Source organism: Lemur catta, chromosome 10 (assembly GCF_020740605.2).
Source record: "Lemur catta isolate mLemCat1 chromosome 10, mLemCat1.pri, whole genome shotgun sequence".
Taxonomy (NCBI): Eukaryota; Metazoa; Chordata; class Mammalia; order Primates; family Lemuridae; genus Lemur; species Lemur catta.
The window spans coordinates 72,106,237-72,117,936 of NC_059137.1; the positions used below are offsets into that span (position 1 = coordinate 72,106,237).

Sequence of the window (11,700 nt, forward strand, 5' to 3'; positions counted from 1 at the left end):
ACGTAGCATATACCTCTCTTTTCACTGAACACAAATAGGGCTTTTATAATCAGAAGAAGATAACTTCCTATACATTTGGCATTTTCAATCATTATTTATAATTCATAGGGACAGATTTTGGATTGAATCAGCATACATCATCTGAACTCTGCATTATTTAATCAGAGTCCAATGAAGGGACTCATTAAGGGAGATTATTGAGAACAAGATGGTAAATTGTATCTATAATATACAAGTAAATAAATGAAATACGTTAATATTTCATTAATAACTGCTAAGATCTCATGGGTTCTAAAATTTACAGTGTTTTCCCAAATTTATTATCTCATTCTTTCAATAGTTTATTTTATGGATATGGAAAATAAGACTCAAAGGGAAATTGGCAAAGTTGGAACAAGGACCTATGCCTTGTCTTTGTACACCAAATGTGTTACTCATCAAACTATGCTAATGTCCTAAATGAGGGCTCCATCTGGCCTGTTTCTAGAAGCATCCTTCCTCTTCTGTCCAGAATAGATGCTCAGCCTCTCCTGGTGTGGCTGTGTGTTTGTGCTTGCCGGAGTGTCTGTTCTGACTGACTGACTCTTTCATAATTCGAATATCACTCTTGTTTCTATCCACACCTACTCACGACCAAGTTTTCAAGGTTGTTCAGGGACTACAGGGAATAAATCTATTCTGAAGATTAATTGCATAATATCATATAAACATTAGTCAAGTGACTTACTGATATGCTCTTAAAAGATATAACTGTTGAATAATTGAATAAAACATTGGGCATTAGCCATTGTTTGGACTTAGTACACAGGAATTCTTTTATTGAAAAGGCAATATAATAATATTATAATAATATAATAATAATAAGTAATATATATAGTTTTGATTTTAACTGTAACTTTATCACTTTAAGATTAAATGTAATGGTAATAATACTTTTGGAAAATACATATTTGAATTTATATGATACAAGTCACTAAAAATATTATTTATTTATTTATTCAGTTAGCTATTGTTTTAATGATTTAGGCTCTTGAAAGCATTGTAAGCCTAAGGTGTGAACTAACTAAATTCAACTTGGAAAATGTGAAAATGTACCTTGAAGGTACAAATTACTTTCTCAATAAATACCAAATAATTGTCATTTGTTTAACACAAAGTTTAAACCAATATGTTATGTGATTATTTAGGGGATATTTGTATGCATTATTTCTGTGGGAGATAAGAAAAAGATATCACCTTTAGTAAAACTAGCATATAATGAATTTGGAGTAAAAAGAATGAAGCCCTATTTATAGCCATTGTGTTACTATTAATGTATATGTTATAATAGTCACATTCCTAAAAATACCATTTAGATATTCATGCTATCCTAGTTGTTTAATACTGTGATTGCTGCCACTGTTTCAGCCCAGACAACAACAGTATGATTGCGTCCTGAGGTCAAATCCCACGCAAGCACAATTTATTGAGGCAAAATTTCATCTCACCAAAGCATAACACATTCTGCCAAGCCCATTCATGCCAATGCAGATCATTTAGTGTATAATTGGCTGCGACTGGCACTCGTGCAAGCTGTGACATTTTCTATCAGCAATAGGGCAGTATTTGGAAAGTCAAAGAAACAATTACACGCTGCAGAAGATAACCTGATTTGGGGAGAAAGGAAACACAGTCTAAAATAAGCCAGCTCGCTTCCACTTCAAACAGGTAGTGAGGAAGCCACTCCAATACCAGTCATCCTTCTCTCTTTTACAAAAAGTAGAAAGTCAAGAAAAGAGAAAATACTGATTTAGGAAATGAAGGAGGAAATCATTTGGGGTCTTCTGTTCAGATAAGGTAAGTAAAATAAAGAGAAGATTAATTAAAGGGACCCAGAGACCACCTAATATTAAGGGAAAATGGCATTGACTCATAAGGCATCATTCAGCTGATATATCAAGGAGAGAGAGAAAAAACTAGAAGGTGAACGGAGGAGAGGAAAGAGGAATGAAAGGAATAAAGTAAGAGAGGAACGAATCTTTAGAAAACAGACCAAGAGTTTATGGGAAGTAAAATAAAAAAACTATAGCATCTAGTGGAAATATAAATAAATAAACTCTGTGTGGAACTAACGGGTAAAACTTTATTAAAATATTCATACTCATTGACTCAACAATTCTCCTTGTAGAAGAGACACTTTCACAAATATGAAAAGATATGTGCACAAGGATATGCCCTACAGAGCAGTTTATGATTAAGAAAAATTGAAAACAACCTAAATATGCATGGGACATTGATTAAATAAACTATTGTACATCCATATAGTGAAATACTATACATAGGTTAGAAAAAATTGAGGAAGTATTATATTAATGGAATGTCCAATATATATTAATAGACTGTCCAATACATATTAAGTGAAAATGCCTGTTGTAGTGTTGTAGTAGTAGTGGTAATAATAACGACCATAATAAAAAATTAATATCGTATGATTCCAACTACATGGCATTCTGGAAAAGGCAAAACTATGAAGATAGTAAAAAAAAAAAAAAACCAGTGGTTGACAGGGGTTAGAGAAGAGGAAGAGATGAATAGGCAATGCACAGAGGATTTGGGGGGCAGTAGCACTGTCCAGTATGATACTACAATGGTGGATACCTGTCATTATACATCTGTCAAAACCCATAGAATGTACAACACCAAGAGTGAACCCTAATGTTGACTATAACAAATGTACCACTCTGGTGGGGGATGTTGATAGTGGGGGAAGTTGGGAGAAGGGCAGGGAGTATATGGGAACTCTCTGCACTTCTTTTTTTTGAGACAGTCTCACTCTGTCACCCTGGGTGGAGTGCCATGGTGTCATTGTAGGTCACTGCAGCCTCAAACTCCTGGCTCAAGTGATCCTCCTGCCTCAGCCTCCAGAGTAGCTGGGACTACAGGTGCACAACAACACACTGGGCTAACTTTTCTGTTTTTAGTGGAGATGGGGTCTCACTCTTGCTCAGGCTGGTCTTGAACTCCTGAATTCAAGAATTCAAGCCATCCTCCCGCCTCAGACACTCAGAGTGCTAGGATTACAGGTGTGAGGCACCAAACCGGGCCTGGAACTCTCTGGACTTTCCACTCAATTTTACTATGAACCTAAAACTGCTCTAAAATATAAAGTTTATTAATAATTTTTAAGTTAACATTTATTGAGAACTTACTTTTCATGTCATGCTAAGCCCTTTATATGTATTATTTTATTTAATTCTCACAAGAATTTTATCAGGTAGGTAGTATTTTTATCTACAGATAAGGAAATCTGAGACTTAGGGAGGTTAAGTAAATTGCCAAGGATTCTAATGAGGGCCAGAGCTGGATCCTGAACCCAGACATGCCTGGCTTCCAAGTCCAGGCTTTTAGCAGAGTGCCTGGGACTTATTGGGTCCCCAAGGCCAAGTCTTATCTAGAATCCCAAAGTCCAGATTCTCAAAGTATAGAATAATCCAATTTTAGAAGAAGAAATAACCTAGTAAATGCATAGGAAAAAGTACAGAATATTGACCAAATTGTTAACAACCTTTATCTATTGAAGGAAAAATCATGAGGTTGTATTATATTCTGTTTATTTCTACAATGCTTGTAATTTTTTATAATAGTATTTATTGTTTTACAATAACAAGAAAAACCAGTAAAATTAATGAAATGCTTAATTTCTGAAAGTGGATTGCAAAATAGCACTCTAAAATGACAGATACATTTTTAATCAATGTTCTGAAAACTTCTAAATGCAGGGATGCCCAAATGCCAGTCTATGAACTGAACACAACACAATCACCTAAGGTGTATTTTATTGCACATACCTATTCCTGGGCCCCAAATATCCCATCCTACCTGGTTCAGTATATCTGGGAGGTAAGAATTTACATTTTTTAAAAGCTCCCCGGGTGACGTTGGTACCCAGCCCATTTGGGGAATCACTGTCTAAGGAAATGTGATTTATGGGGATCCAAAGAAGAAAGAGAAAGAGTGCACCATATGGTATGTTAACTCTTCAATTTCATTTTAAAGGTGACATCAGAGAAAGATTTTCTGTATCATCAGTGTGTGTAATTCAGCAGGTGCCTATATTACTAAAAATGTGCCTACAACTTTGTTCATCTGAAATATGGCAATAATTTATATCTACCTTAGAGTAGAGGGAGGGAGGGTGTTTGTAAGGTTTTATAACTGAGAATTAAAACAATGTGGGATTGGCACAGAGACAGACATCTAGACCAACAGAGCATAATAAAAGCACAGAAACATGTCCAAGCATAGGTGGGGCCTTGGCTTATTGCAGGGGTGGCCGTAGAACAATGGGGAGGGAGGGCACTGTGCAATGGGCTATCTATATGGGGAGAAATTAAAATTAACACTTAGCAGAGTGTCTGGTATTTACTGGACATTCAGATTTTTGTTTTAAGAGGGTGATAGCTTTTTATTTTAATCCCCTGAGTTCTCCGACTTTTCTAACTTTCTACTGTCTGCTGCCTTCATCGGCTGGCCCTCCTCCTCCTCTTCCTCCTCCACCTCCCATCAAATGCTCATGTTTGCCTTGGCTTTTCCTTGGTTTTCTTCCATTTTCTTCACACTCTACTTGCCCTCCTGGCTGATCTCATCCATTCTTGTGGTGTTGACCGCCAAAGACAAAAAGTAATTTCAAAGCTATTTTCTCCAGTGGAGACTCTTTTGTCCCAAATTCCAGACTGACATTTCCAAGGCTTAAGGGATCTGAAAGTCACCTTACACTTAACATACTAACTTACCTTCTCCTGATGCTTTTCCTACTGTAATTACAACTAAGTTAATGAAATCACTACCCAATCAGTTTTCCAAAGTAGAAACTTGTGAGACCTACTCAACTTTGTCTTCTCCCTGTCAACTGACCACCAAGTCCTATAATTTATGCCTCAGAAATACCTCTTGACACTCTCCACCCCATTACCCCTGCCTTAGTCCGAGTCCTCACCATCCTCACCTGCACAATTGCAAGTCTCCTCTCTGGTCTCCCTCCTTTCCATCTCTCCCTGGTCCAGTTTATTCACCATCTTCCACTGTAGGGTGATTTGCCTTAAAATAAAATAGGTAAAAAGAAATCAAATCATGCCTGCCACTCCCCTTGTGAAAGGACTGATGGCTTATGGAAGGCTACATGATAAAGTCTAGATTCCTTATTTGGCAAATGACAGTAATAACAGCAATAGAATATGAATGCCTGTTTTACACACGAACAAAATGAGGCCCCAAGAGGCGAAGTATCTTTCCAAAGGTGACTTATAAGTGGCAAAGCTGGGATTTGAACCCAGACTGAATCTAAGCCTAAGAACCATGTTCAATTCAAATGTCACTTCCCTGACCTAACGCATCTGTTTACAGAATCTACCCAAATAAGCTATGAACTCCCCAAGGACAGGAATGGCGTCTTATTCATCTTTGTGTCGCCAGTGTCTAACACAGTATCTAACATGGAAAGGGTGCTTGGTATATGCTTGTTTTTTAAAATTGGTTGAAGGAACAGAGAGAGGGAGGGAAGGAGGGAGGAAGGAAGGAAGGAATAAGTTGAAGAAACTGGTGAGGTTTTTTTTAAGAACGTGATGCTGCTTTAAAATGTTTGAAGAACTGTGATGTAGAAAGGGGTTTGTTTACTCTCCCGAAAGTACGGATGCTTCGCCTGAACTCCACGAATGAGCTAGGACCAAGTCTCACAAAGCTGTTGTGGTCCAAGAAAAAAAATGCTTAGAACTATTTCTCCAGAGAAGACCAATGAGCAGATGTTACTGGGAGACGAGTTTCAGATCTCTCTAAGGAAGAAATTTATAATGAGGAGAGCTGTTCAAAAACAAAACCTTTTCAAAATAGCCAGAAGATTTCCGGGTGTCGCAGAACGGAGTGGCCAACGGCCTGGAGAGAACATGCCCAAGTTTTATTGTGACTACTGCGATACGTGCCTAACCCATGACTCTCCATCTGTGAGAAAGACACACTGCAGTGGTAGGAAACACAAAGAAAACGTGAAAGACTACTATCAAAAATGGATGGAAGAGCAGGCCCAGAGCCTGATTGACAAAACAGCAGCTGCATTTCAACAAGGAAAAATACCTCCTACTCCATTCTCTGCTCCTCTTCCTGCAGGGGCGATGATTCCACCTCCCCCCAGTCTTCCGGGTCCTCCTCGTCCTGGTATGATGCCAGCACCCCATATGGGGGGTCCTCCCATCATGCCAATGATGGGCCCTCCTCCTCCTGGTATGATGCCAGTGGGACCTGCTCCTGGAATGAGGCCACCCATGGTAGGCCACATGCCAATGATGCCTGGGCCCCCAGTGATGAGACCTCCTGCCCGTCCCATGATGGTGCCCACTCGACCTGGAATGACTCGACCAGACAGATAAGGATAGAGGGGAGGTCTCTTTATGTCAGTTTTATATTACTTGTTCTGCTTCACCAGGAGAACATGGTGCTGTGACTCTGGATGTTTTCTTAACAGCATGATAAGGAAGACTTGCTCCCCCTTCCTATCAAAGAGACAATAGTTTTGAAGGGAAGAAGTGGAACCAAAAAAGGGCAGTTTTTGTTTGTATTGTGAAATGTGAAAATAAAATTGTCAACTCTTTTAGTTAAAAAAAAAATAGCCAGAAGAGAAGACCTAAAATGTACCCAACACCCAGAAATGAGAAATACTTGGGTGATGGATACCCTAAATACTTCGACTTAATCACTACACATTCTACGCATATAACAAAATTTCACATGTACTCCATAAATCTGTACAAATATAATGAACGTATTGAAACATTTTTTAATTTAAAAAAAATAAAGAAAAATAAAACCTTTACAACAAAATGTCAAAAACTCTGAATCAATGGAATCAATTAAGCAGAGGCTAGATAAACATGTCCAAAGATACAAAGGAAGGATTTTCATAGAATGTAGGGGGGCTGAGGGCTACACTAAAATCATGTCCACACCCCTTCAACCTCTGTGATTCTGTAATTGTAAGATGAAATCTATAACAAATTTTTCTTTTTTTTTTCTTTTTGCCTTACAAAGATTGTGTTCCTTTCAGAAGTATCACAGCTTCTTTCTCAGTCTGTTCCTTTACCTTTCCAGGTACTTGCCGCTCACAATCATTTTAAGGTTTCTTTGCATTTCTTTTTCTTTTTTTTTTTTTTGAGACAGAGTGTCACTTTGTTGCCCTGGCTAGAGTGAGTGCCGTGGCATCAGCCTAGCTCACAGCAACCTCAGACTCCTGGGCTCAAGCGATCCTTCTGCCTCAGCCTCCCGAGTAGCTGGGACTACAGGCATGCGCCACCATGCCCAGCTAATTTTTTCTGTATAGATGTTTAGCTGTCCAAATCATTTCTTTCTTTTTTTTTAGTAGAGTCGGGGTCTCACTCTTGCTCAGGCTGGTCTCGAACTCCTGACCTCGAGCGATCCACCTGCCTCGGCCTCCCAGAGTGCTAGGATTACAGGCGTGAGCCACCGCGCCCGGCCTGCATTTCTTAGTAAACCCAAACAACTTATATGTAAATTCTGTTGACATCTGTAGGCACTGGCAATTCCGACTTTGCACATTGGCTCTCTTTCTCACCTTTTGCGTAGCCTGGTTATTCCTTTGTCATTTTGCTTGCTTCGTAGGTTATCAAGATTTTAGTTTACATTGTATGAATCTCTGAAGCATGAAGTACAGAAATAATTGTTCTGTAGACCTAACGCCCTCTAATGCCTCATTTACTTTATTGGGTCCAGTTTCCTTTACTCCTTAAACACATTTATTTATTTATTCTATAATCACTGTTGACATAACAAAAACTCTCAAACATATTTATGTTGCTACTCTCCAAAAGATAGTAGTATAACAAGAGTTTGATTTAATGACATATAGGAGATTTTTCTAGTAACTTTTTCCCACATATGTTTCATTATTTGCATCTCCAGGTGTTTTAAAGAACACACTACATTTTAAAATGGATGGATTTGGGCAAATATGGGAGTTATTCAGAAAATAATAACATAAATGTTTTTCCTTTTGTTCATGTCCTGAAGTCATTGTATCTTTACTTAGAGACATAACAAATACTTGTAGTCTTTTATTAAGAGCAGCCCTCAAAGGCAAGATTATATAGATAGTTCTTGTTTGGTAACATATTAAATTTTATGTCATATTATTAAGGGATGAATTAAGACTTTTGCTCCTCTATTCCATATAGTCAGACTTTCATGACATCTTTTTTGACACCCTTTCAAAAAAGATAAACCAGGTCTAAAATGAATTAGTCTTCTCGAGTCTCAGTGTAAGAAGTAATGAGAAAGGCAAATGTAAATAACTTTCATTGTTTTGGTTGGCACAAGTCAAAGAAAATGCATGAAAAAGAACGACTCTAAAAGTGTAAATTGGTTCCCTAGTTCGGACAATACTTGCTGCCATCTGCTGGTCAAAAGGGAAAACTACAAAGAATGGACAAACGTGTCAAGGGAGTTTTGATCAGGTTTGTGCAGGGCATTTATATACGGCAGGAGGGGTTAATTATCCAGAATTGTGCTTTAAAAATATTGCCCAACCCAGCTCCAAATCCAGCCCCTCTGACTAGCAAAAGGGAAAAGGGAATAGGTGGCTGATGTCTGTCTGCCCACAGGGTAATAGTATTTGCACTGGTCCGAAGAGTCTGGTCACCTGCACCCTCATTTCAAGCTCCCCCTTCCTTGCTCTGGATTGCACAGCAATAGAGCCAATTTCCTATGGTGTGGTGTAACATTTCCTAAAATGTTGCCCTAAGCAAAACTGGCTCTCCTCTATCAAAGTTTACAAACTGGAAGTTAGGCACAGATTGCAATATTTAGACACAGAATTTTGAAAAATGTGGGTGTCAATTTTAAAATAAGAGTTCACATAAAAATCCAGATTGCCAGCTTGTCTTGGAAAATTGGAACATCCATTCCCACATGGCTGGGGCAGGATAAGGCTGAGCCTATTAGATGAGACAGGAGCTTTCCTGCTCATTGCAGTTCCCTCCACTTCCTGCTATTTCCCCACACAAAGCCCAAGGGCCAGTTGCCGTTTATCATTCTTGCTCCATATATATTTTTTAAAGTAGGGACTTTTCTTTTGTGTGAGACAGAGCCTGCTAGTTGCCTACTCTTGCATTCTTCTCTATTGTTGTTAATAACTGACATCTATATTATCAAGGATGGCACAGACCCAATTAAAAATTATACCTCTTCCTTGCGGATGGTAGTGACCAATGAGATATATGTGGAAGCTTATGGGCAGGAATTCCAGGAACATTTCTTAACGATGGCTGACTCAGCTGCAAGGAAATCCCTTTTGTTGCCCTTCCAGTCTTCCTTTTTCTTCCTGCTCAAAGAGCAGACATGATGACAAGAGCTTTGGCAGCTACTTTGGATCCTAAACTGACATGACAATGGAAGTCAAAGGCTCAACATGGTGCAGAAAAAAGATAGAACAAAGATAACTGCAGAGCTAACATACCAGCTCTGGATTGTCTTCAATAACCTGCTTTTATTTGAGAGAAAAATTAATCTTTATTTTGTTTAAGCTATGTATTGGGCTTTCTGTTAAAAGCAGCTAAACTCAATCTTATTTGATATATCTTTAACAAAACTGGGATAATGAGAACTAGACTGAGAAGGCTGTGTGTTTCAAGAAAAATAGGGGCATATATAACTTTTTATAAAAATGAAGTCTAGTTTTTACATGTAATTTCTGTCTCCCTAAAATGTATAAAACCAACTGTAACCCAACCACAGTGAGACCACTTGTTCAAGTCTCCTTGGGTGTGGCTCTCCAGGCCATGGTCACACATATGTGTCTCAGAATAGAACTCTTTAATTATTTTTTAAAAATGAAGTCTATTTATTTATATTTAACATGAAAACATGTACTTTCACCATATACCTGACCTGCTTTCTTCAGGTATTGTCACTTGCATGATCCTTGGAAGCATTTGAATCCATGACCCTTGCCCCAGATGCTTTAGAGAAGATTTTATGATCAAATGTTTGGTTTATCCTTAGAAAGTCACATATATGTTCAATATATTTAACCCAATGTTTTCCAAACTTATCAAATAAGGAACTCATTTTTATTTATTTATTTATTTATTTATTTTTGAGACAGAGTCTCACTCTGTTGCCTGGGCTAGAGTGAGTGCCGTGGCATCAGCCTAGCTCACAGCAACCTCAAACTCCTGGGCTCAGGCGATCCTCCTGCCTCAGCCTCCCGGGTAGCTGGGACTACAGGCATGCGCCACCATGCCCGGCTAATTTTTTCTATTTTTAGTTGTCCAACTAATTTCTTTCTACTTTTAGTAGAGACGGGGTCTCGCTCTTGCTCAGGCTGGTCTCAAACTCCTGAGCTCAAGCAATCCTCGCACCTCGGCCTCTCAGAGTACTATGATTACAGGCGTGAGCCACCGCGCCCAGCCAAGGAACTCATTTTTAAATTAATCCCTTATTCACATTCTGCAGAACTAATGTTCTACAGGAAACACTTGAGGAAAAGCTGGTCTAATTGTGGTTTGCCACTCTTTGCTAATAGTAACTTCACATTTCAACATTTTGACTAAGAAATGGTCTATGGTTTTCAAAGAGGTGGGGAGCATGCTATTTCTAAGTATTACTCTACTATTTCACTTTCTATGTCAAAACAATGAAATTCTCTTTGACAATTTTAATGATTCCATTTGCAGGCCACATAATAGTGTACCTAGTAAATCATACAAAATCAGTGATAAAACTAACTAAAATAATAAGAGTTTGGCAAGGTACACAAACATAAAATTAACATGTAAAAATCAGTGACATTTATATCACTCTTAATAGCAACAGAAAAGATAAGATACTTAGGGATAAACTACATCAAAATATTTTCAAGACTTACATGAGGAAAACACTTCTGAAAAGTAAAAACATAGACTTGATGAAATGGAAAAACATACCTTGTACTTGGTTAGGAAAATAGAAAAAAAAGGTCTTTACATGCTTTTATTTTACCTCTTATCTCTTTTTGATTCTTAAAACTTTTTCTCATCCCTACTGCCTCCTCATTAGGTCACCATCACCCTCTCTCTTTTTAAAAATAATTTCTGAATCAGCTTCCATAATAGTCTTCTGGTCTCCTGCTTTGTGCCCACACAACCTGTTAGCATTCCTCTCTTCTGGGTGATTTTTTAAAAATTCAAGTCTGATTACTTAGGGACTCTGGACATTATAAGACCCCATGCCTACAATTTTCTTCCTCACACTCTTTGCCAGGCTAACAGCTACAGCTACTATACCTTCTGGGCTCAGTTTAATGTCACTTCCTCCAGGAAGCCTTCCCTGACACCACAAGTCTGAACTGGCTTATCTTCTCTTTCATTCCCATTGCTCTGTGTCCTTCTACGTTTCACACTGTGTGATGTTCGGTCATTGCTTTTTTGACCATATGATATTTCCCACTAAACTGTAAGCTTCATGAGAGCTACGTCACTCACCATTTATTCTCAGAGCCCGCACATAGTAGATGCTCTGTAAGTATATTTTGAATGAATGGATGGGTAGATGAATTCAAGAATCTAGTTAGCCATTTATATGGAGATAGCCTGGTTTATATGGAGATAACCAGATTATAAAAGAATCTAGATAGCTATTTATAAAGAGATAGCCAAGGAAATGAAGGAGGAGGAAGATCAA

The 11,700-nt window shown here is 38.2% G+C and overlaps 1 protein-coding gene across 1 annotated transcript; it reads left to right on the plus strand.

The window, feature by feature from the left end:
* The first annotated feature begins 5,877 nt into the window (after positions 1–5,877).
* On the plus strand, positions 5,878–6,622 carry LOC123646014 (U1 small nuclear ribonucleoprotein C-like). The gene has a single exon (XM_045562600.1). It carries the CDS (start codon positions 5,919–5,921, stop codon positions 6,396–6,398), a length of 480 nt encoding a protein of 159 aa, XP_045418556.1. The 5' UTR covers positions 5,878–5,918; the 3' UTR covers positions 6,399–6,622.
* The last annotated feature ends 5,078 nt before the right edge of the window (positions 6,623–11,700 follow it).